Below are 26,056 nucleotides of genomic sequence, written 5' to 3'. Positions count from 1 at the left end.
AGAGGTTGACGGCAAGACAAGTGAGACCAAATCAAAACCTACTACAACTAATACCTCTTCATCTTCAACTACAAGCACTCACATAGATATTGATGAAGACATGAACACTTGCTTTGTACTGCCTAGACCACTAGGAAAGAAGGTTGAAAAAAAAGAAAGTTAAAAGAAACATATCAACTAGCAAAAATTCAGAAATTATAAGTAGAAAAAAAAAGAGATGAAAAGAAACTAGAAATTATGAAAGAGAAAGGTGAAGTTGATAAAGAAAAATTGCTAGTTAGGAAGTTTGAAACAGAGATGAGGAAATGACATATTATTCCAAGTTGCGAATGAAAATTTTGCACGGAAACCTATGAAGTTTGTCGATTTTGGTTCACGCGTTGTAGCAACAATTTTCCTTAGTCTCTGTTCAATTTTGCAATTGATGGTGAAAGTTAATTGTGTTACTTTCTATTTCAACTTATTGCTGTAAGGCTAGCTATGTTGGTTTTAGTTATTGTTTCTTGTGTTCATTTCATGATACTACTCTTGTTCAAGTTGATGTTTTTTGGCAGCTGCTATATTTATGAGATGAAGGACAATATGCGACATAACAACAATATAAAATAGCAGCTCATATCAATTCATTAGTTATCTTTACTTATTTACATATTTTATTAAATGTTTAACTCCATGGTAAATATTTGAAATTTAACATCTCCATTGGAGATGAAATTGGTCAAATTAACTTCTTGTCATTTGACACGTCACATGTTAAAATTCAAAATTGACAACAAAATTTGACCTCTCCATTAGAGTTGCTCTTCGTGGTAACTGCAAAAGAGAAGTTGTGGGAAGGGAAACTGACCGGTCAGGATATCTTCTGCCTTTTGTTTGTTTACTTTTGTACCCATGTTTTATTAAATGTTGTTTTGTAAGGATATAATTAAAGAGATGTCAATTCTGATATTATGTGATAGGCAGTTTCATAAACCCTACATGCTAATTTTTTTATATTCTAGATAGCAAATATGAAAATGTAACTAGAATATAAAAAATTAAAAAATCAACCACAAAAAAGAAATATGTAAACCCGGACTAGCAAACTCTCGTCTCTGCCTTCCCCCTCTCTTCTCTGTCTCTCTTATACGTAGTCCTTAATCTTAAACCCAATTTCTGATATGCTCCTGTCTTCGTCTTCGTTGTCTTCGGTTGTTCCCTTACCGAAAAAGGTTTGTTTTCTTCACTTTCGCTCTGTACAATCTCTTCCATGCTGTTTCCTTCTTTACTTATCACAATCTATTACAATCTCTTCCATATCTGCTCTCTGTTCTCATTTCTATTCATTTTCCATTTCAGCGAACTAGACCCTCTTCCTATTAAGTCATTCTTTCAAAGTAAATATATATGTGCTAAGTTTGAAGATTTATCAGGGTTTATCTGGGTTCAATTGGGTTCTTGTTGGCTCTCCATACTGTTGCTTGATAGTGTTGAATTCGTCGGGTTTTGCTGGGTTGATTAAGTTGTATTCAAACTTTCACTGTGCCACCTTTTGTTTTGATTGGCTAGCTATTGCCTTTTACGTGGGTTTCAATTAGTATTGGAACGTATTGTTTCATTGTTCAAACAGTGAGGAATACTAGCTGCTTTGGTTGATGTGAAGCTAATGGATGATATAATGATAAGGATTATGGGTTTTGATACATTTTCATGATACAGGTTTCAATGGAACCAAGGCTGTTGCTTTCTTCAACTACAGCTTTACCCGCTGCTTCCTTACCCTTTTTTCTGTCATACAAATCTTCACTTCATTTAAGACCCAGACATTCTGTGATTACCCATATCTCAATCCCAAGGATACAGCCGGAAAAATCAAACTTTTGGGGGAGTAGTTTGGTTTTACCCGAGAGAGATGTTATTTTGGGTGATTTAAAACATGTCCAAGTTGGACCCATACGTGCTGCTGTAAAGAGAAGGAAGGAGCTTCCTTTTGACAATGTCATTCAAAGGGATAAGAAGTTGAAGTTAGTTTTGAAGATTAGAAAAATTTTAGTCAGCCAACTTGATAGGATTATGTCACTTAGAGAATTAGGCAGGTATAGAAGAGAATTGGGTCTGCAGAAAAGGAGAAGATTTATTGCATTACTGAAGAAATTTCCGGCTGTGTTTGAGATTGTTGAAGAAGGTGTTTTTTCATTGAAGTTTAAATTGACACCGGAAGTGGAAAGGCTTTATCTTGAGGAGTTGCACGTTCGGAATGAGATGGAAGATTTGCTGGTTGTGAAGTTGAGGAAATTACTGATGATGTCGTTGGATAAGCGGATTTTGTTGGAGAAGATTGCTCATTTGAAGACTGATTTAGCACTTCCTTTGGAATTTCGTGATACTATCTGTCATCGATACCCACAGTACTTTAAAGTTGTTGCAACTGAGAGAGGTCCAGCATTAGAATTAACTCATTGGGATCCTGAGCTTGCTGTATCAGCTGCTGAGTTATCTGAAGAGGAAAATCTTGCTAGAGAAATGGAAGAGAAGGCTTTGATTATAGATAGGCCTCTCAAGTTCAATAGACTAAAGTTACCAAGGGGTCTTAATCTCTCCAAGGGTGAGATGAGGAGAATATGTCTGTTTAGAGACATTCCTTACATATCCCCTTACTCTGATTTCTCAGGGCTGAGGTCAGGTACAATTGAGAAAGAGAAACATGCTTGCGCAGTTGTCCATGAGATCTTGAGCCTTACTGTGGAGAAGAAAACTCTTGTAGATCACCTTACTCATTTCCGCGAGGAGTTCAGGTTCTCTCAACAGGTCAGAGGAATGCTGATAAGGCACCCTGATATGTTTTATGTATCACTGAAAGGAGATCGAGATTCAGTATTCCTTAGGGATGCATACCGTGATTCTCAATTGATAGACAAGGATCGTCTGCTGATTATAAAGGAGAAGCTTCGTTCTATCATTGCAGTGCCACAGTATTCTAGAAGGGGTGCTCCAAATAAAGCGGCAGATGGTGCTGAAGGAACCAATGTGGCACAAGATGGAACTGATGGTGAGGGAGATGAATGGTCTGATACTGAGAACTTTATGAGTGATGATGATGATGAGTTTGATGATATGATGATGGTGATGATGATGATTGGAGTGATGAAGATGAAGATACACCGCCAGATTTCAATGAACCAAGGAAACCAGCTAATCAAGAAGGCTATTCAACAGAGAATGATGAGAGGGTGCTTATTCCAGTGTTGCCAGATGGTCAGCCAAGAGAACGCTGGTAAACGTTGCCATATCTTATCTGGCCCAAGGATATTCACTGAGGGGCTTGCTACAATATTTGTGTTTCTTCTATTTGATGGGGAATTCAACTTGGTATCTGCAAAGTTCTACAACCTGCTTTTAGTGCAAAGCATATATCCTTTTTCTCATCCTTGAGGTTCAGATAAGTGACTTGGAATACGAAGGCATCTGCATAATGTCTTGTATTCCTCGTGCCTTGCGTTAAACAATTAGATTATTATGTACTACTAATCGAGATGGTCTAATTAGATTATCATTGTAAAGTTGCAGATGGTCTAAATTGTTTTTTAATCTATAATGTTGTGATATAGTGATCAATAACCTTTCAAATTGCTCACCACAAATTTTTTATATTATGTTATAATCTTATGATTATTTCAACTGTTTCAGTTCTTTCATTTCCAGCAGTAATATGCATGTCAAACTTTATATGGCACACACCAGATGGACTTTGTGGAATGGAATAGAGTGCATGCAGCAGACCACAATGGTTGTCTGATTGCTTTTCAAGTGTCACGTACAAATCTACTGACCAGGGTTGCAGCAATGAGGCACATTGTCAGAAGAGCTTCTGTGACACAAGCTACATTATTGCTGAGGTGAGATATTTTTCTTCATACTCAACAGATATTTGGAGTAGATTTTGGTTAGCTATAACATGTCGCAAATAGTCAAACCTGCAAAATGATATAGCACCCTATCTTAAGTGCCTGCCATTCTAGGTTATGTTTTTATAAGGTCAAAGTGAATTTCGCAGACCTGTTGATTATGAAAAGAACTAGTGACTCTGTTCTTATTCATTTATTCAGGCCTGTGCTTAACTACGGCCACAGAAGGTGCACGTTGTGCCTTATTTTCGAGATATAGCTACTGCTCTTTTCTTTAAGAAATTTGATGTTCATGAAAATTTGATTAAGTTGTGATATTAAATGGTTGAAATGATCGTCTAAATGCCTCCTGTGGTTTACCGGAAGAATGCCTCTTGCTTGTGGCATGATTCAAATGCAGCAAATCAGTGACCACAAGTTAAGCTGGACCCAAGTATATAGGCATGCAGCAAGGGAATCCACAGCCATGTTGAACTTCCGGTGAATAATCAAGCAAAAATAAAGTGGTATAGCCATCTGGCTTTTCTCTTAAGAACAAGGTGACGAGCGGGTAGAAGCGCATCCGTGTTCAAAACATGTCTATACTTGGAGTTTAATTGGTCCCTAGCAAAGGGTCAGATCATTCTTGATTCACATAGGAATTAGGAAACAACCTGTTTGGTGTCATCTTAACATGAGCAGTTGCACTAATCTTAGGATATCATAGAATTCACAAGCATCTCGATCATTTGATTGTTAAGTCACTAAAGTGAGTTAGTAGCACAACAAATTGCTTTTCATGCCAGAAAATTACCACAAATTTGGTTGATGTAGAATTTTAGTGTCAAGGTACCATATTTTTGGTTCAAGCTATAAAGAAAAATAAGCATGTTCTGCTTCACATGAAAAGTCATCAAGAGTGTTTCCTGCTCCAAAATTTATGATACGTATAAATTTTGAAAGTCTTAACTAGGCTTTACGCCTTTACCTACCAGTACATCTAAGGTTAGAGATCGAGCACTAGAAGTTCTAAATCACCTGTTTTCTTCTAAAACCATTGTCCAACTGCAAGCAATAGCAGATTTAATATCCCTATGGATGAAGCATGCCATGCTTATCCACCAGTATCTTCCACCTAAAATCCATTGTAGGCTGGGACTTAAGTTGGATGCTCATCAAAGCTGCTAAATATAGAATAGACCACTGTACAATAAGCCAAAAATGCGGTATATTGTAAACCAATCTTGTAACATACAAAATTAAGCATTTGTTAGAATGTCATCATGTCATCATTTTGAGTCTTGAAACTTGACTCCAGTAGCATATATAAAAGTACATACAACCACAGGATTATATATGCACACGTACTTTCCTTCACCTCGACACCATAATTCCAGCTTGAGCTCCAGTGTAGCGAATTGATGCATCAACTGCGAGCTTACTGTTGAGGAGAAAGCTATTTAGAGAATGCAGATTGATTTACTCATTTGCAAAATGTGAATCAAGCTTTCAGAGTTGGACTCCACCTCAAGATGATTGGATATTGTGAATATGCAAGTTGCAAATCATAGTAAAGCTAAGCGTAAACCTTCATCTTGTCTAAGTCCCCAGCACCAACTCTCCTGTGCCATCTCTAATGACACTTCCTGCACCAACTAATTTATCAGATCGACTTGACAATAATTAATCAAAATTCAACTCGAACATTCTCACCCCAGGCCTACTCCAAAACATCAATATATCTGCTAAATCTTGTGCGCGCGTAGATGATATTACGATCTATGTTCTACCATTCAGTTGCATTCAGAGTGACTTCAGCACTATCACAAGGAACATGAAAGCAGTGTCAAATATCCTTGTACGTGCACCTCCATTTCCAAATAAGACCGAGTAAGTATTTGGCTGCATGCTTCTAAACAATCACCTCTCTTGCTACAGGTAGCAATTATCCGCTCCCTCTAATCCAGTGAAAAAGTATTCTGCATTGTAGCAGGAACGAAAACAACAGGTCAGACTACTTGTTCAGCATTTGTAAAATCAAGCAGCAAGTGTCCTATGTTACCAACTTACCAAGTTCCCAGAAAAAAGAAACAGCAAAAAAAAGAAACATATTGTGAGGCAAACACCTTGATTCCTTCACAAAAACTACAAAATGTAAAGCTTGTGTACATAAAACTTTAACAGAAAAAAAGACTGATATGAATCTTGGTTTTTAAAATGTATCCCCTGCTGAGTTCTGGTCGAACTACACGAATCTTGGTTTTACACAACCCTGAGACTGAAAAACGCGCGCAGTACGATCTAAACTCCTAATATTTATGCATTCAAGAAAAACAGTAAATTTTGTAATGATGATTGTAGTACGCAACTACTGGAATACGCTGATGAAGTGATGATTGGAGTGCAAGGAAGAGAAATAGGAATACGCTATATGATTGGAAAAACCAAATAGCCGACAGAATATATGAGGGCAAAATGGGAAACTATCTAAACTTTCGAGTAGGTTTCTTAGACTCCAAGTCACTATTTTCTATAACATAGGACATTGGTTTCTATAAATCGATCCATCTGAAACCCTAGCTACTCATATCTTCCTTGATCGTAAAAGTCATCTCAAGCCCCAGTTTCTCGAAACCGATTCATCACACCTACTCGTCTTCTTTCCCCGTCAAAACCCTACGTACTTGTCTTCTTCCCCATCAACGATTCATTCTGAAACCAAGAAAAGTAAAAGAAGAAAGTTCTAATGGAGGAGATCGGAGGTAATCAACTTATTCCTGGCCAGCAGTTCTGCCCCATGGACGATGAGTTAGTTCTCTTCTATCTGAAGCCCTTGTTGAGTGGGGAGAACGTGCCCGGCAGAAACCAAGTGGTGTTCGATTGCGACCTCTACGGTCAGCAAGAACCATGGGAGATATGGGAGTCCTTCAAAACCAGGAGACCGCACGACTTGCGGCTTCACAAGGACATCTACTTCTTCACCCAACACAAGAAGATGAGTTCCACAGACAAGCGCATACGCCGGAATGTGGGAAGTGGCACCTGGCATAGTGACGACTCCGGCAAGCCGGTAAGATCTGTTGAAACTGGTCGTGTTGTTGGCTTAAAGAGAAGACTAACTTACAATAACGAAGAATCGGTGCAGGATGGTTGTTGGATTATGCATGAATACTCCCTTGATCGATCATTAAGGGACAAGAAACAGAAGGTGAAAGACTACGTTATTTGCCTACTGCGAAAGAATGGTGAACCGAACACCAAGATCGGCAAGAAGAGAAAGCAACGTGAAGCGAAAGAGTTTCTTGAAGAAAATTCTGCCATTTATAACGCCCCACAAACAATGCTATCAGAAGATGATGATGCTGCATTCGTAGCTGATCTTGAAGAGTCTTTGGAATGCATTGAAGATGAAAATGCACCCTCTTCAGAACCAATCTACTTTGAGGAGAATGGTGGACAACAACCATTAGCAGCCAATCATGGAAACTTTAATGTGCTGCCGTGGGATAATTTTCTCTTGAAGGAATTCGTAGAAGGATTGAGTATGGAGCAGATGGAGGAATATCTTCTTAATGGTGTGAGTAGTGATATAGATGTGGCTGCGGCCTACGACGGTTGCACTGATATTCCATACTTATGCTCGGAGAATGGTTGCATAGATCCATTTGGCAGCAAGAATGCCTATGGAGGAGTGATTGGCTTTGAGGATGGTGTGTGTATGTCTGAGCCTTTGGTGCCTGCTTGTGAGCAACAGATTACAGCTGATGATGATATCTCAGACTGCTTGGGGTCAATTGATTTCAGTCCTGAGGCAAACAACTTCCCTTGCGGTGGTGAAATGCAAATGAATTCGTAACTGATATTACTGGAGTTGCTTTTTTCCATGATTATACAGTTGTTGCAGTAGAGAAACTCTAGCTTACGTTTAGTTAATAGTCTTCTGTAAGAGAGAATAGAATCATGTAAAATTGGTTCAGGCTTAAGTCCCAAACCCCCCCCCCCCCCCCCCACAAAATTGTATTTTCATTGTTCCTCGTCTGTACCGAGAACGAATGGTGTTGTACCGATATATCTAAAGTTGTTTAGATAATGTTTACCCGTCTACATGATGATGAACACAAATGTCATTATATATTGAATTGATATGAATGAGAGGAGTGTATCCATTTGCCACTGCTTTTTCTTTACGCTTAATCATTCTTTACATGTAGCTTCATAAGAGTATTGGATGAGCTGCCTTGTTTTGTATATCATCTGGATGAAGCAACTGTGTCTAATCACTACTGTCTGCAGTCGCCTTGTTGTATATCATCTTGGTGATACCCTTACCCCAATCATAAAAAATTGCACATTGTCGTAAGGTCAAATGTATAATGACATTGAACATTTCCATTGACATCACCATCAGTGATGAATTGATGATATATGATGCCAACGGGGCCAATTCACATTGTTCCGATAGAACATAATTCAATCATCAAGATTTTCAGAGCTAATTTGCTCTAGGACATAAATTATAGGGCATGATAAGGCAATAGGTATCTACATGAAAAGGCAAAGGATGGAGATGCAGCAGAGTTGAACATTCAAGTTGCAAAACTCAGAATTAATGAATAAAACTGATTCGTTTGTACTACCACACAAATCTCAAACACTAATTTTTGTAGTAAATTTACATGTATTAAGTTGTTATCTGGAAATCTTTGTCAAAAATATCTGCACTTATAATGCAGGTAAACAGAATTTAATAAAATCGGTCCCTAAGTCTCAAACACTAAGCAAAAGTCCCTAACAGTCATTCACAGCACAAAATCGGCACTTATAATGCAGGTAAACAGATTTCACTAAGACAACTGTGTAACAACTTACAAAGTCATGACGACAGTTTCTTCTCTTCTCATCCCTGTTCCTTTTCCTCTCCTCTTCATTTTCATCTCCCTCTACCTGTCCCCCTTTCCATTTCTACTCAATAAGTGGTTCTCTACTTGTGGTCCACAACAGCAAGCATACTTGAACAAAACCATTTTTCATTTATGTATGTAAAGGTTTCGTCTAACATTTGTTTAAGAAAAACATGTTCGTCATTTTTGCCGATGCTCGCAGTTTAGGTTTAACACACATTGCATCTATCTCATGATGAAACCTATTGACATTTATAATCCATCAAACTAGATCAATGTACAGACATTGGATGAATCAAGGATTACCAGAAAATTTTTTGGTACACATCTTGATTGTCACGGTTTTGTTAGAAAAAACAATAACCTATATACAGCAGCAAACATTCCCCTGCCATTCATGAGAGGAGAGAATCCTGCAAATTCAAACAAACTCTGTAAGAAGGTATTGCAGAGTCTCTATGACTTTTTTAACACATGAAACTTTTATCTTCAGTTACAAAAAAAATCCACATTTGCTCTAATAATCGCTGATGCAAAAGTTTCAGAATAAAAGAAAGTTGACTGTAGCCAACCTCATCAGGATAGAATTATCTAAGCCAATATGTTTTATCTGTACACTAAGCTCAACTGAGCGTAGCACTAATTAACGTTTAGCCGATCCATATACTTATCATCTGGTACTAGGTTTCGATTTCGAAGTAATCCTAAAAGCTTGAAATTCATTAAGTGGTCATCCTTCATAAAATCTAGAAAGATAATGAAGCATATGTGTGGTTCCACAAACAGATGGGGTGCATAAGTATAGACTTCATTTCTTAAAGTGTATCTCTAGAACAAATAGAGTGGTTCATCGTTCATACAGATATTTCCATAAGTTTGGGAATAGAAAATAAGAAAGCAAGAACTAAGAATTCCAAGATCATAAAGACACAAACTGACAATATCAACTGATACAAGTCAAATTAACGTTCCCCAGTTAGAAAAGAAGATCTGCATACAGAATGCTTAGCTCAGAAATGACCTTGAACTGCTTGAGTAGTTCAGAACTGGATACTAAGTGAATCAACCAGGGAAACTGTCAAGAATAAAATAACTAAGCATCAATAAATAAATGAAGGGAGAGACAAACAGGAACAGAATTAAAAAGAAAAATGCCAAGAGGCGACATGAAGTTGGTGATGAAAGTACTAGGCCCACCAGCAATTGCATTATTGTAATCACTGCTTCATAGTTCATATATCCAAAGTTAAAATGTTCTGATTTGGTGCGGAATGAAGACTTAATGCAATCCTGCCATAAATTTGAAGAAAAAGCTGTCAAAATTTGATACTACTTTAAGAGTACTAAACTATGAAAACACATCGATAGTCCATTATTGAAATGAGACACTTGAATACCTAAAGTCCATGGAACTTGAAAAATGCGTAGGCATGACGAATCGGGCATTAGCAAGAAACTTTTTCACACATTTTCTGTTTTGTACAAAACAAAAGCCTGCATGCACCTGAAATCATTCATCTGGCTAAAGTTAAGCACTCACATGAAAGCACTAATTCAAAATCAGAACTTAGAAGGATATAGATTATGTAGCAGCATAGGAACCACAACAGTCTCGTGACCACTGATGCATATATTCAGAAGAAAAAGAAGTTGAAGTAACCTTGTGCAATGTCGGCAGAAAATTTCTATCTAATATTTCAGCTGAGAAATAATTTGATTAGGGAATTACAAAGCACATGGAGCCTATAAGAATTTGAAATTCGATGTTTAAGGTCAAAACAATGATGCTTTGTAGAAATGAATGAATGCAATGAGAAACAGGGGTCATTGGTTAACCCGAGAGTTTACAAAAAGCAGGTGAGAGAGAATTGGAATTACCATTGCACGTCATATATATATGTAATTGATTTCAATGCTCCTGATATGAGAAATCGTGGGCCAATCTTCCCCTGTCTCTCTCTGGCAACGTTGTTCTAGTAGTGGACAACCACTGATAGCTAGATAATTAAGGGAAGTGTGTAGCCGTTCATCTGGCAAGCACCGTAGTTTAAGGCAACCAGCAATACTCAAGTCTTAAGAAAGGTGAGTTCTGTAAACCCCTTGCCGCCCAGGTTCGATATACCGCGGACATCGAGGTTTGAGAAAGTGGTGGGCAGCATCCCCTCATCTGGAAATGAATCAACTAACTGTTCACATCCCAAATAATCAATGCGAAAGTATTTGAGGGAGGTGAGTGTTTGTAGACCCCATTGCATTCGGTTTTCAATGAGTTTCTTGCAGCAACTGATGTCTAAGTGTTCAAGCTTAGACGGCATTCCCCCTTCAGGGAATGATTCCAATTCCGGACATTCTGTCAGCCATAAGTGCCTGAGAGATGGGAGAAGGTTGTGCATGTCTTGTGGCAATGATCTCAGTTTCTGACAGCTTTCCACTGTGAGGTACCTCAAGTTGGGCGCATCCAGCCCTCCATTGGGAAAACAAACAAAGTTTGGACAATTAGATATATCAAGCCCAACAAGGGCGAGGAGTGCAGAAGAATGTAGAGATTCTACATTGACATTACTCAAGAAGAAGTATTCAAGCTTTGGGAAGTTTTCAAACATAAATGTCCCGGTTACCTCGGGACAAGAAATCAGCCAAAGCTTTAGAAGATTATGAATAGGCTTCGAACCCACATTCAGCTCTCCATTAAATCCTCGAATGTAAAGCTTTTGAAGGGAGTGTAGCTGCTCTAATGATGGTAGGCACCAACAATTTGCGCAATCCCGAAGTTCAAGATGAACCAGATTAGAATAATGTTCTAACCAACCTGGAAATCTTGTGCCCCAATAAGATCGAATTGACAGCTCTTGACATTTATATGAGGTTGGAGGTTCTCCAAAACATCTCTCTCTCTCTCTCTTTGAGTATCGTCTGTCTCACCAGACTTGCCTCCCCATTCCAGAACTAATTCGTCCAGATGCTTCTTATTTCTCATATCGGCCTCTAAGGCATCTGGGACGTGCATAATGTTACAAAGCCCCGAGATGCAGTGTTCCTCTCAACTGCTGAAGCTTTTTAATCTTTACAATATTACCTCCACTATTTTCATCCAGGACAAAATCACCTCTCAGTGTTTGGAGATCTTTCAATTTCCCCATCGTTGTTGGCATCATCTTAATGTTTGTCCCTTGAATATCAAGATGACGCAAGTTCACTAATTTTCCCAACTCAGTTGGCAGCTCAGCAAGAGATTGACAAAGCCACAACAATAACGTCTGCAAATTATATAAAGAACAAATTTCATCGGGTAACTTTTTAATATCTGTGGCAGACAAGTCAAAGTGCCTTAGATGCTTCAACTTGCCAATTGAACTAGGTAGCTCCTCAATACTGTTACCAAATAAATTGAGCACTCTTAAACACTGGAGCTTCAGGAATATAGCATCTAAGTTGGGACTATTCCATGATGAAATCAAGGTCCTCAAATGGTTGGCTTCATACAAACTGTCCCATTGATCAAAACTGCATACACACGAAAAGTGGCGAGTCTTGCTGACACTTTCCATCACTGAGTCATTGCCCTCCCACCTAACGGAGAACTCTCCCGAGACAAAGTTTGCCAAGTCATGGGCATTAGAAAAGTATAATCATTAACACCAGGTTTAGGTTGAAAAAATGACATTGACACTAGATCATCAAAGTATTGATCTCCGACTTCTTCAACAGTACCCTTTGATGTCGTGGGCAAGAGATCTTCAGCCATCCATAACAAAATCAGACCCGGCTTTATAATTTCATAATCTTGACGAAATATAGAACAGTAAGCAAAACAACGTTTCAGATGTGGAGGTAGATAATGGTAGCTCAACCACAGAGCCGGCAAAATGTCTGTCTCTTTTAATTCCCATATGTCACTGGTCAATATCTATTTCCATTTATCAATACTTGGTTCAGAACGTAAAAGACTCCCAAGTGATTTTGCAGCAAAAGGGACACCTCTACCTTCTGAGCAATCTGCTTCCCAATCACTTCAAGGGATGGATCTGCGTTTTTTAATGCGTATTTTGAGAACACCATCCAGCAGCTTTCCTCAGATAATTGCAAAAGATGTTGACTTTGAAGGGTACCAATAGTGCATGCAACACTTTCAATCCGTGTCGTGACAATGATCTTCCTTCCATTACCTTCACTTGCAAAGGGTTGGCTGAAGAGATCCCACACCATATTATTCACAGTCCAAACATCGTCAAGAACAAAAAGAAATTTCTTCCCTGCCAATGAAGTCTTTAGTTTCCTTTGAAGCATGTCGAGATCGGTTATATCACAAACTTCTGAACTCACCGACTTGAAAATGGACTGTGATTTTGGTGATATCAAATCCTTCAGACACACACACCCATGACTGATGGTCAAAATGTTTTTTAACTCTGCATTGTTGTATACGAGTTGGGCAAGAGTGGTCTTGCCTATCCCTCCCATGCCCACGATTGGAAGAACATCAGTCTTATTTTGAGATACATCATCCGCTAGCAATAACTTGATAATGGCCTCCTTTTCTTCATTCCTTCCATAAACAGTAGACTCTTCAACCAAAGAAGTTGTAGGCAGTCTTGCTTGTGTTCTACCTTTGGCACCCTCTTTCAAATTAAGCACATCTTTTTCATTGACAATAAATTCTAATCTGTTAAGAATCCCTGGAATCCTGGTTTCCAGACTCTCAAATTCATTAACAGTAAAAGAACTGAAGTACTTGAGTACCTGGCTTTTGCTACTGCTTCCAGCATCTTCTTGTTCCAGCTTGCAACACAGAGCTTCAGACTTGATGTCATCCAAGAGTTCATCGGTATGATAGAGAACATCTTTAAGCTCATCAAGCCACTCCCTGACTCTGGTATCTCTGATTAGCTTCTCCTCTGCATCATCAAGCAACTTATTAACTGACAGCAACTTCACCTTCAACTTGTAGAGCAGCTCAGAGGTGTTCTTCTTTCCTCGAATGAAATCAACAACCGGCCGGGAAGCCATCCTATGAAACAGAACAGCAAGAGCAGAAGAGAGAAAAGCTCCACCCACTACTGTCAGAGCCATGATTTCCTGATCAAATAGAAAACCAAAAGCAAAAGAAATTTTATACACTACTTGAGTACCTAATAAGTATAACAAATATTAAGAGATCAACCAAACTTCAGATCAAGCTTTTGAACTTGAGTTAAGAATATGAACTGTGGCGTAAACGAAGCAACAGAGATCACAGGAAGCTTGCAGATTTGCAGGATTCTCTCCTCTCATGATTGGCAGGGGAATGTTTGCCGCTGTATATTGGCTGCTGTATCTCCTCTCATTAAGATTCTGAATCTCATGAATTCTCTACCTGCAGCTGGTTTAGTATTTGAAACTAGTAGACTAGTAGAGACCTATTGGCAATAAACTAGCACATCACAGCTCCTTATATCTTCCTCTGCTTAAAAAAAAAATATTATCTTCCTCTTTCTTGAAAATATGGTTGAGCAATTGAAATTAAGGACATTATGAATATGAGTTGATTATTCATCAAGTCACTATCTTTAACCTCATTCACATCATCAATCCTATCCCCAGCAACCAAATTTTATATTGGCACACCCCAAGAAGCACCACCAATAGAGGCTTCCAATTCACTGCTGCAATCCATTGGTTCACTCTCAGAAGTATCAGCACCGCCATAATGTAAGTAGCATTTCTTCCACACCAGGTGGAACTCACGAACAGCAGAGACAAGTCGCATCTTAATCTTACCCGAACTGCAGCTGTAAGAACACTCACCAGCTTCCTTGGGTTTCTTGCCTAATCTTGCTTCCGAATGACTGCCATTAAGTTATGCAATAGTCCTAATGACGAGTCCAAATGCGGGCTCGCCACTGCAACCCCATGCCAACTCCAAGTACTCCAATGCAATCAATTCCTCAACACTATAAATAACTTCAGTAATCTACTAATCATCAAAATTCAAAACCACACTAGTCAAACAACAAAGCAATGAACTAATTCTTTAAAAACCCAAACGCATAGAGTGGCCAAACAACAAAGAAACTGAGAAAAAATTGTAAATTCCATAAAAAGCTAAAACTCAAATTCTCTTGTTTGTTCGTAAGATAAAGATGAAGGAATGGAAATTGGTCAAACTGGGAGATGAAACTCCATAAGATGAAGATTCACGATACTAAACTGGACACAAGGTTTCAATGTGGTAAGAAAAGAAATATGGTGAAGCTGTAACAGCTTTGGCCAAACACTCTTCCTGTTTTAAGTTTCCTGCATAAATTATTCCGAGCAACAGAAGAATGATCATGTCTCACAAGTCACAACATATTATGTAGCTATTAACTAGCTATAGAATATGAAAATGTACCTACAAAGAACACGACCATGAATTTCCACTTGTTTTAAAAGACCCTTGGCACTTCCACAGAACTAACACGAGTGACTGCTTAATATTATAGCCTTTGATCACTAGTGATTCCTTAGCAAACAATCATAGATGAGAGAGTTTTTCTGCTTGCTTCAATAAACAGTTTTTACAAGGTCTAATTTTCTGCTTAATCATTTAAAAAAAGAGAGAGTGATATTAGCAGTTCAATAAGAATCATTGCTACATAGAAATGTAGTTGATTAATTAGGATGTAAAACCAATTTGACATACAAAATTTTTGTCAAGAAATACAATTGTTACAAGTTCCAGATTTATCATTACACATAAGCTATTTTATTTTCATTAAAGCTCTTCATTCAAGGTGTTTTGCAAAGCAAAAGTACCTGAGTAACAATCAAATATGAAACTTCATACACCTTGAAGTTCATAAGATAGTACGAAAAGAGAGTTTTTTTTTTTTTTTGAGGTCCTTATACTCATTAAGCCTGGCATCGAATAAACATGGAATTCACCTTATCAATATCTCAAATCAATGATGGGTTCTATATTGACGCCTAAGCGGGCAACCCAATCGGACTATACCATTTGTCAGGCTGTTGTTCAGTCGTTTTTCTGAATCCAGGTAAACAGATTTCACTAAACAACAAATGTATGTAATACAAACTTACAAAGTCATGATGACAGTTTCTTCTCTTCTTATCCCCCTTCTTCTTCATCTTCCCATTTCTTCTCAATGAGTGGTTCTTCTACATAAAAGTAAAGAATTTATGCTTCTTTGGAGCTACGGCGCCAAGCATCAATTAAGTCTGCTCCGAGGGTAATACACCAACACAGCAAGAGCTTCCACAAAAGCACTGCATACCCTTGGAGTTTAGCCTAGTTTCACCATAGCTAAATGTAAGCTCTTCATCTTCTCTTATGTCATCTGAAGCGAAAAAGCAAAGCCGTGGAAGCAAAACGCCTGAGCTTCTAACAAGAGATGTGGACAAATTACCTCCATCACAAGAATGATTGATGAACCTTGAGACATTTCCAATTATTGTGGCATCAATATTAAGCCTCAGACAAGCCTTTTTGGATGGAAGATGCTCCCTCACCACCAAAAGAGCAGGTGAGAAGTGACCACCTGATGAAAGTTCATCATATGTTTGTTGCCGCAATCTTGATTCCTTGGTTGTCAATAGTTCACCTTTATCACAGAAAAGATAAAATTGCATTACTTAAACAAATCAATGCAGAATGCAAACATAGATGAGTTTGTGTAGAGTGAGGGAACAAAACAAGCTCCTAAGTATTCAAGTACACATCAATTTATCAACAGTAGTGCAGTCCGTCAGCCATCATAATAGTCCCCTTCTACTTCCGGGAACATATCCTTACTATCCATCTGCACAGATACACAGCTTCTGTTTCATGTACCAAGGGCTTTTAACTATGTCATCATATGCTCTGACTGTGTATGGTAAAATGTTGAGCCATGAAGACATGATTTCTTTTAACAAGACTGTAGTATATCGTGCATGTCGCTTATCCTACTTGGCTCACAGAAACCATATCACACTACACTTCATGCGTTCAACATATCCAACTAGTAGTAACTATCATATCGAAAACACTTCATATATCTAACAACACTACAGCAACAAAAATCAGAACACCACCGAACTAAACCTCAACTCCATACATTGTCTTCAATGTACCACACATAAGCATCAGCAACCTATACTCAAAATCAAACCTTCTAACATACTTAAAGCAGTTGCACATTACATGTTCTAAAACTAGGAAAACAACACAAGTACGAGATCGAAAACCAGAGCTGTGATCAATACCTGCATACTCGCACACAAACTGACCCTTTGGTATAAACTGGTCGGCAAACAAACCCCATCCCTTTCTCCGGTCCCTCACAATCTTCAACTTAACCCGAATCCCTCTCTGACTCAACCGATTCCCACAGCTCAACCCACACCCACAACCAGGCCCACATTCAAAAACGACGCCGTCCATTCCACCAAATCCAACAACACACGGACACCCGCCTCCACAAGTCTCCTCACACCCACAGTTCCCACTTTGGTCGACAAAACACAACGACAAGGTTTCAGTTTCAGTTCTTGTCTTCGTGTCCGAGTCGTGGTGAGCGGAGGAGGCGCCCCACGGCTGGCGTAGAAGATTGGTTGAAGGAGAAGAAGTGGGTTGGTAGAGGAAGTAGGCATAAGGGTGTTGGTCGAGGGAGTTGTGGAATGGGATGGGAAGAGGCTCGAGGGATCGGGAGGCGTCGGAGGCGCGGCGGAGAGTGATGGAGGTGGAGAGATTGCGGAGGGTGGTGCAGGTGAGAGATGCCGTGGCTAGCTCTTGTGGGGTTAGCCATGGAAGGACGAGGTGTGAGCATTGGAAGAAGAGGGAAGGGGTGGTGTTGCGCTTTGATGATGGTGACTCCATTTGCTGGGTACGCATCGATCTTGTTCTTTCTCTCAGTTGTTACCTCTAAATATAATGCCGATAAGCGATATTAGCTTATCCTTCATGTTGAGATTATTTCCTCTTTCATGTACTATTAAGATAAAAATCTTTACTCACTCTCTAACATGTCATATGTCTAATGATCTAAATAGCGTTATCGATGTCGTAACAGTTTTGTAAAATAAAAATAAAACGGAATATATCGAGATATATCAAATTATATCAAATTTATCATTTTTATTGATTTTTAATTAAATTTAATATATTTCAAAATATATTAAATAAATTTAAAAAATTAAAACTTATACTTTAAAACGTACCAAATAAACTTCATAAATAAAAAATATTTGATTGTTTTAACAATTAAAATATATAAATAATATTAATTAATAAAAATAGAGATGATCATTCATCATAAACTCTCTCGTCATCGAATGCTATCGACGAATATTTCTTTTTATAAAATTATTTTTTCAAAACGACGTGGTTTTAATTTTTTTTTAAAACACCGATATATCGGGTCAAACTCGGATTGACCTGATATATCGCCATTTGACTTAAATTTTTTGGGTTTACCGATATAATAGACCGATAAGCAATTTATCGTATCGTTTTTATAATATCAGGGATATATTGAGAATACATTGGGATATTTAGAACATTGGATATGTCTATGATTAAACGGGCTCTTTAATGTGCTATTACAACTTCATCATTACCTAGTCTCGAACATGTGAAATGTTTATGATTAAACGGGCTCTTGTGCTATTACGACTTCATCTTTACCTAGTCACGAACATGTGAAATGTCTGTCATTAAACGGGAAACTAAAGTTACAAATTAAGTGTCTATTCATTTACACCTGGTTGAGTAAAATAATTTTTCATACCTTTTATTGCATTTTTTCCGACACATAGTACTTTACTTTTTTTCCTCTTTGAATATTACTTATTTGTTCACTCATCAATATATATATATATATATATATATATATATATATATCCAGAGTGAAGTTTCACTCTGAAATTAAAGAGTGAAGTTCTAATTTTAGCACACTTTTCGGTCGATCTTTTTATTATAAGCAATTCAGTATTTAGTTATGTTATTCAAGATCATCTCTTTAAAATTTTATTCAATTCAGACATCGTTAAGGTATTGAAATTAGATAAAATCAATGAATGAATTAAAACTATTCAACATGAACCGTTCATGTAAATCTCAATTTTAAAAACTCAAACTATTGTCGAATTAGATGAAACTTTGTAGAGATGATTTTGAATAACATACCTAAATATTGAATCACTTATGGTGAAAAAATATGACTGAAAAGTGTGCCAAAATTGAAACTTCACTCTGAATATGAATTGTGTATATATATATATATACTAATTTGGTTTAGTGGCATAGTTTCCTCTTTTAAGCATGACAATGTGAGTTTGGCTCACAGCATATGTTGTAGCATTTCAATTATTATATCAAGAACAAAACCATTTTTTTTTCATTTATGTACTTAAAAATTTAGAAGTTGGTTTTGTCTAACATTTGTTTAAGAAAAACGTGCTTGTCATTTTCACCAATGCTCGCAGTTTAAGTCCTCACTAGACAATAGTCTAATTCAATACATTAACATAAGGAAAAACTACCCCAATTTGTTAGGAAAAAATGAATGGAAAATGATTGTTGCCCTCAATGACCTTAATTTTAGTTGGCATATCATGTCACCTATACACATCACTAATTTTCAAAAGTCTGCCATGTAAAATAAAGTAAAAGGACAACTATAACCTTATTAAATTTAATGAATATTTATATAGTTATATAGATCGACTAGCAACAAAGCACACACCGTGTGTGCAATTTATCATTTAAAAAATAATTACTGGACAAAATGAGGGTGGGTTTTGGAAAAAGTGGGAGTTGAGGACGTTATAGAGAAATTTAAGGGGAAAATAATTTATTTTTATATTATTTTATTTATTAATAATTTGTCATTTGTTTATTTAAATCTATTTCAATATAGTCTATACTGTATAAGATAAATCATATTTTCACCGACTTTTTAGTTGATAAATTGAGTTCTAGTTATAAGCGTATAGATAGTTAAAATATGGTACAACAGACACTATATTTTACACAAATTTTGACACACCATATAAGCCATTAGAGTTTAAAATATTCAATGGTTAAGATCTATTGTTGGAATGATGTCAACACAGCATGAAGTGACTTGGAAATTACATGCATATGACATCATATTTTCTGTTGTATATTGTGATTAGATTAAAGTTTTATTTATTAATAATCAAAATTTACAAATATAATTCGTATCTATCATACACAACCCATAAAATTGATTACCACAAGAACATGAACGTTGAAGGCCAAACCCGCAAAAAATTAAAGAATATCCAACTCCTTCATTTATACGCTTCCAATTACAAATATTTACAAAATGAAGTAAATTTGTCGCTCATCCTTAACTACCCACCTTATGTCTGCCCTCCTATTTTGATATCACGTGTCCTTGTTTCTCCTATGTCTAACCATGGTTAATCAATTTATTTTAACAAATTTTGAAATTTGTTCTCTTTCTTCTTGCTCCACCCGGGATGCAAAACCTAGTAGACATCACAATCTTCATATCAAACCCATATCTTTCCATTACTCAAGCAAAGAGAGCACCCTCTTCGTCTTCTTCATCATTCATCTCTTATCAGGCTTTTTGGTTATTTTTTGCTTTCGAATCTTCTCTATACCACCCCCTATAATGTTTTCATTGTTTATGCCTTCTTGAGTTCCATTTCATTTCATGACCAATTTTCTGTTGAATAACATTTCATGACCAATAAAAAATCCGTAAGTTTCAATATTAATCAAACCAAACCCTTTCTGCCCATCAGCCTTACTTAATTATTAACATGCTATATATGTTGTTCATATGGGTCGCTGATCGATGCTTTGCCTGGGTAATGGAAATATATGGGTTTGATATGAAGATTGTGATTTCTACTGGGTTTGCATTTTAAATATTAAGATCTTGCCGGGGGTAGCAAAGTGGTGGGTTTTCTGGGTTTTGAACCGTAAGATTCAATCTTTGCTGGGTTTGTTTCTAAACTATGAATGAGAACATTTGAAAATAATTATTTAATTCATATGATATTCATGTATTTATTTTTATTACTTTATGTCTCACTATAGTTAGTGTTGGCATCCATGTGGCTTGATCTCATGAGGGTGGTTTTTGTCCACCCTAATTAGAGATAGGCGATAAATTTGCTTACACTTACAAAAGAAACAAGAATATATGCATGGATAGATGACAAAGAGTCTTGTTTAAGACTTATGCTTTTGGGTACATAATTTTGTTGATCGAGGACAACACAGCTTGGAAACATCAAGACAATCTTCTTCTATCATGTTTTCTAAATTTGATATACATATACATACATAAGAAGTTTTTCAGTTGCAGACGTCTACACCGTGCGGATTTCGCAATTTCGGCAACGCGCAACGATGGCGCGGAAAGTGCCCGTTGCACTCTCCCCCTCCCGACGCTCTTGTTTGTGCTGACTGGAGCTCTAGCGTTGTGCCACGCCGGCCAGAATCTTGAAATTTCTGAAATTTTCAAGTTCTTAGGCACCGTCAAAATTTCAAGTTCTTGGGCACCGGGTTGAATTTTCTCGATTCTGGCAGCTGTGGGCTGGTGTTGGAGCTCCGGCCGACACAGACAGAAACGGCGGGAGAAGGGGCGGACACCATCCGCGCCATCGTTACATGTCGTCAGTCGCCGAAACAAACAAATCCGCACTTGAAACGGCATGTACATACATATTTTTATCCACTACATGAGGGTCATGCTCGAATTAATCTTCAAAATTCAAATATCTCATAAGAAAGACAAATCTAATTCGCAAAAAAAAAAATCCTGATCAAGATTCGAGTGTGTTGGTGATCTGGCTGGCATGGGAAACTGGTGAAAGAAGATGGGTTGGAGTAAGATTATAAAGAATACTAAATCAATTCGGGGTTTCTTAGTTCGGTACACGACTTCCCATCCGTATCCTCAACTTCTTTTTTCATCGTATATTGCTATTCTATAAGAACCCTAAATTTATAAATTGTTTTTGTTAATAAAAAAGTTTAATATAATTAAAATATATCAGATAAAATATAATGTCACGTAATTTTTTTCAAGTCATTTCGTGTTCTGTTGATATCATTCCAACAATAGATCTTAACCATTGAACATTTTAAAGTCTAATCGCTCATACCATGTGTCAAAATTTGTGTAAAATATAATGCCATGTAAATCTTATCATTGTGAATGAGATATCATGAACTCCCACCTTGTCTAAAGCAATGTCTACTCAGTTTCTCAATCTGCCTTGAAGACTATGAGATATGTGTTGATCCGAAAATTATTCAGTGCACGGGCCGTATAGATGCACGGGTCATCGTGGCCGTTCATTCTGCCTTGTGGCAAAAAAAATTTGGTCATGTATTATTAAATTGTCCGGACGGAATTGAACGTCGTCAGTGTCGATTGTGGTGAAAATTGAAGGTAGAAAAAGAGAAAAAGTAGATCTGATGAAGATGAAGATTAGGGGTGGTATTTTTCAACCGAACCAAACCAACCAATAGCAAACCAACCGAACCGACACGTGTCGGTAGACAATAATTCGGTAACCGAACCTATCGGTACGGTAGAACCGAACCAACAACGAATATATGGTACGGTAATGGTATTGAATTCCATATAATATGGTAATACCGTACCGTACCGAATTCTATTAAATATACGTATTTCATATAAATACGTATAATTGTGGCCCATTTGCAAAATATTGCTAGTGGCAAGAGTCGAAACTCTAACCTCTTGACTAAAAAACAATGCAAGAAACCACCGCACCACGAGCTGCATTTGTTAATTAGTATTCCGCTTTGGGGCCACCCCTTATATTCTATCTTTGCACAATTATACAATAGTACACAAATGCTTTCCTCCTCTTTCATATGGCTTCCCAGAATCCCAAACCCTTCTTCATTAAAACAAATCCTTCTTCATTCAAGAAGTCACTGATCTCCTTCCCAAAATAACCACTGCATATCCTTCTTCATTCAAGAAGCCACTGATCTCCTTCCCAAAATATTGCTGGTGTTGGTCTTTTCTTCCTCTCTTTCATTTGATGAGTCGAGGTTCGGCATCCGATCCTTCTTCTCTTTCATTAGATGTAGAACAAAATTGATCAGTTTTCAGATCCAATACTCCTCCCTCGTCTATCTAATCAATTGAATATTTTTAACTGTTCACCCAAATGTTCTTTCTTCCACTTTCTATCATGTTTTTCCTTGATTTCCTAGATCTGGATCTTCTATGAAAAAATTTGAACATAAAAGCTAAAGTTCTTTCCTCTTTCGCCGTTGCAATTCCAACATCCTTAACTTTTGGTTGAAACGGTAGAACCAACCGGTACCGACCGAAAGTTTGGTAACCGACTAGTCGGTAGAGTGGCGAAGTTGGCTCGGCAATGGTAGCAAAATCAGAGTTACCGACAGACTTCGGTCGGTAGGTGGTTTGAGGAAATGGGGTTGGTTTTCTACCGAACCCAGCCCTAATGAAGATACAATAGACATGAGAGGGATATTTGTTATAGAGTGGGGGATATATCTCAATATTGTCGGAGGTAAATCGAAAATGGTGTGATTGGAATTTTAGCTCCACCCATTTCCGACACGGAACGCAACCTTGCAGCGCCTTGATCAAGTCGTTGTTTTCGTCGTCCGTTTGCCCTCATCAGATCGAGCGTTTTGAGTGAATATATGTAGAGGTAGAGCAGACGACTGATATGGGTTGATATTGTAGGGATCTGATTAGGGATTCGCCTCTCCATTGAAGTGCAGTGGCCAGACAGGCAAATTTGAAGTTGGAAATTAGTCGGGAATCTGACCAAAAAGAGATAAGTTGTTAATAAGACAGTGGATTGGTTGTCCAATTGTTCCGCATCCTTTCCTTTTTTTCCATTCTTATTAATTTTCTTTCTCTGGTGTTTCATAGCTTTGCCGCCGTCATTCTTTGCTGTGATTTCTTGGTTCTGAAGTGGATTTTCACTTAGGTGTGAGGTTCATGCATTGTGTTTGGAATCTTGGGCAGGAATTAGTATTGGACTGGTTGAATTTAGGTATTTGAGTAGTTTAAATTAGGGATTCTTTTTCGATAGGAAGTTTAAATCAGGGATTTGAGTTGTGGAAGTTGGGTAGTTTCTTTTTCTTTTCTTTTTTAATGATTTTGATTAGTTTAAGGGTGGTGGCACGTGGATCTTTGAATTTGGTTGTTTAGGAAGACAAGAGTATGAGGCTTTCTTGTTCATGATCGGTAGAATTCTGGGTGACAGATGCTTCGGCTGGTTCGTCTTTCTATGATTCTTTACTCTTTTGGTCGATATTCGATTCGATACGATATGATAGTTTTGATTGATCAATGTTTTTGTGTGATACAGATGCCAAGCTAGACTGATTTTGTATGGGTTCGGATTGGCAGGGTTGGTGTGAGTATTGGTGGGCTAGGAGAGACTATTAACTATCTTCATGCTCAGTCTGGATGAGCCAAGATTCAAGTTACTCGAGATGCCGACCTCAATTGTCCCGCTAGGGAGGTGGATCATGGTAACTCCGAAGCAAAACTCAGAAGAAGGGCATTTCATTCATCAAATTCTTGCAGAGGTAATGATCTGCAATGTTTTTGGGGACTATTAATTCAGATGATCACCCGCTTTTCACGATATTTTCTCAGTTTTGGGTGTGTCACCGTTCAATTTGATTTTGTTTTGTAGCTGCTTTGGCTGGTGTAGGTAGGTGCTGCTTCGGCTCTGCTGTTTTACTTATACCTTACAGCCCTGGTCAATTATATCGGGTAATAATCAATTTTTTTGTTTGGTGCTGCTTTAGCTGCTAAGATATCAGGACACTTGAATAGTGACCCCTCTTTTTTTAAGGCGCACAACGGTGAGAGTATCATTTACCTAAGCATGATTGGTCATTGGTTGTTAAAGGGCTGGACATTTAAAATAGAAAGCTATTGTAGTAAGTATTTAAATAATATTAATTGTAATCAAAGCAAGATGGGTTATCGGTTCACCTGTATCATTTAACAAATAGTGGTTATCATATGATACGTTTACACCCTAAACTTTTTTATGGAATGGTTTTCGGTCAGCTTTAAACCATGAGAATGAGAAAATAATACAGTGAACATATGGTTGATAGTTGCCTATGACTTGGTACTTAATTAAGATTTTTGGTTGATTACTGAGAACTGTCTATGAAACATAGAATTCAACTCGCAGTTAATTTCGTCAGGAGATAGAAAGATCACTTTTGTATTTACTTTGTGTACCATGTGAAAAATTTGCATCACAATACAATCATATGTTGTGGACAGATCGGGAAATAAGTTCTTATTGCCTCACTTACCTATTATTATATAAATTATAGAATGCAATGCCAATTAATTTGCATTTTCACCATCTTATTGTACTTTTCTATTTACGCAGGCTCACCGTAACATTTTCTAGAAAATTTGTGTAATATGAAGTATATGGTGATGTAGTTACCATTATGGTGGTATTCAATGGGCTCGCAGAATCTACCAATTGTAGTTCTTGAACTGTAGGTCTGTAGAGCAGTTTTTGAACAATGTGTTACTCGATTAATTGACATTGAGGTTTGTGCGAAATGTGAGAGTTCTCTACTGTGTCAATGTTATGTTACTAATTTGTTAAAAAAAATTTGATACTTTCCGAAGAACAATCTCAATCTGAATCCCCACCTTCTCCTTATAAAGTATTCAACAGTAGCGAAAGTATTCAAAGAACACATGTAGATACATCTTTGAACCTAAACCTTTATTGCATAAAAAGAACACATGCATCAATAGAGGATGATGATAAACGTAAAGGCAAAGGTGACATCCCACAAGCCAATGAAGCTGGCACCTTGAGCACAATTCCATATAAGCAACAAGTTCACAAGTTTCCATTTCTTCTTGGATACCATGGTTCCCCGGGAATGCAAAATTTGTTAGCCAGTGTACACTTCAATGGAATGCACAATCTTGCAAGTGATTAACCACAAATGGTTTAGATTACTCTGGTATTGTTGTCGTCTTGCTAGATATATGGCATGGTATCCCAACAATGTCTAACTGATTTCTGTAAGTGTCATTAATCATCATGTAAAGAACAACATGAAAGAGTTATGAGACTAAATATACTAATTGCAATCCAATGTGTGCAATTATCCGTTGTTGCTTTCTCCTTTTGATGGTGGTAATAATATAGGATCAGTTAATATAGGAAGTAAACATAACATGCTAAAACTAATTACGAATTTATTCTACTATTTTGTTATTAGGCAATGTTAAGTAAAACTGAAACTCC

The 26,056-nt window shown here is 37.4% G+C and overlaps 4 protein-coding genes, 1 long non-coding RNA gene and 1 pseudogene across 6 annotated transcripts; 2 read left to right on the top strand and 4 right to left on the bottom strand.

The window, feature by feature from the left end:
- The first annotated feature begins 1,077 nt into the window (after nt 1-1,077).
- Nucleotides 1,078-3,403, top strand: LOC126788978 (protein WHAT'S THIS FACTOR 1 homolog, chloroplastic). The gene is given in 3 exon segments (XM_050515020.1): nt 1,078-1,211; nt 1,699-3,091; nt 3,094-3,403. Coding segments are annotated over 3 exon segments (1,608 nt in total). The 5' UTR covers nt 1,078-1,160; the 3' UTR covers nt 3,258-3,403.
- A 2,935-nt stretch (nt 3,404-6,338) lies between these two features.
- On the top strand, nt 6,339-7,719 carry LOC126787186 (NAC domain-containing protein 2-like). The gene is made up of 3 exons (XM_050513107.1): nt 6,339-6,362; nt 6,601-7,477; nt 7,556-7,719. Exons 1-3 carry the CDS (start codon nt 6,339-6,341, stop codon nt 7,717-7,719), a joined length of 1,065 nt encoding a protein of 354 aa, XP_050369064.1.
- A 1,134-nt stretch (nt 7,720-8,853) lies between these two features.
- Nucleotides 8,854-11,777, bottom strand: LOC126789019 (uncharacterized). Its single transcript, XR_007671464.1, has 5 exons — nt 10,643-11,777; nt 10,162-10,268; nt 9,962-10,054; nt 9,786-9,839; nt 8,854-9,177 (listed from the first exon to the last, which is right to left on the bottom strand). It is a non-coding gene; the product is annotated as an uncharacterized LOC126789019 (long non-coding RNA).
- Nucleotides 11,776-12,312, bottom strand: LOC126787185 (putative disease resistance RPP13-like protein 1). Its single transcript, XM_050513106.1, has one exon. It carries the CDS (start codon nt 12,310-12,312, stop codon nt 11,776-11,778), a length of 537 nt encoding a protein of 178 aa, XP_050369063.1.
- An 8-nt stretch (nt 12,313-12,320) lies between these two features.
- Nucleotides 12,321-14,341, bottom strand: LOC126788985 (putative disease resistance RPP13-like protein 1; annotated as a pseudogene).
- A 53-nt stretch (nt 14,342-14,394) lies between these two features.
- Nucleotides 14,395-17,600, bottom strand: LOC126788987 (histone-lysine N-methyltransferase SUVR3). 2 transcript variants are annotated; one of them, XR_007671457.1, is made up of 3 exons: nt 16,988-17,600; nt 15,824-16,344; nt 14,395-14,717 (listed from the first exon to the last, which is right to left on the bottom strand). XR_007671457.1 is itself a non-coding variant. In XM_050515031.1 (2 exons), the coding sequence occupies exons 1-2, from the start codon at nt 17,598-17,600 to the stop codon at nt 15,956-15,958; spliced, it is 1,002 nt and encodes a 333-aa protein (XP_050370988.1). In that variant the 3' UTR covers nt 15,656-15,955. The 2 variants fall into 2 exon arrangements, 1 of the variants encoding a protein (XP_050370988.1); XM_050515031.1 differs by lacking the exon at nt 14,395-14,717 and having other exon boundaries at nt 15,656-16,344.
- Between the last annotated feature and the right edge of the window lie 8,456 nt (nt 17,601-26,056).

The sequence above is a fragment of the Argentina anserina genome, chromosome 3, assembly GCF_933775445.1.
Source record: "Argentina anserina chromosome 3, drPotAnse1.1, whole genome shotgun sequence".
Classification (NCBI taxonomy): domain Eukaryota; kingdom Viridiplantae; phylum Streptophyta; class Magnoliopsida; order Rosales; family Rosaceae; genus Argentina; species Argentina anserina.
The sequence above is the reverse complement of the archived record's forward strand: the minus strand, read 5'-3'. Positions and strand labels throughout refer to the sequence as shown.

Coding starts and splice junctions, on each gene's coding strand:
- LOC126787185 (XM_050513106.1), bottom strand. CDS start 12,312: ATGGAAAGTGTCAGCAAGACTCGCCACTTTTCGTGTGTATGCAGTTTT.
- LOC126787186 (XM_050513107.1), top strand. CDS start 6,339: ATGGGAAACTATCTAAACTTTCGA. Junction 6,363..6,600: donor GAAACTATCTAAACTTTCGA/GTAGGTTTCTTA, acceptor AAGTAAAAGAAG/AAAGTTCTAATGGAGGAGAT. Junction 7,478..7,555: donor TGTGGCTGCGGCCTACGACG/GTTGCACTGATA, acceptor CCTATGGAGGAG/TGATTGGCTTTGAGGATGGT.
- LOC126788987 (XM_050515031.1), bottom strand. CDS start 17,600: ATGGAGTCACCATCATCAAAGCGCAACACCACCCCTTCCCTCTTCTTC. Junction 16,345..16,987: donor GTTTGTGTGCGAGTATGCAG/GTATTGATCACA, acceptor TCTGTGATAAAG/GTGAACTATTGACAACCAAG.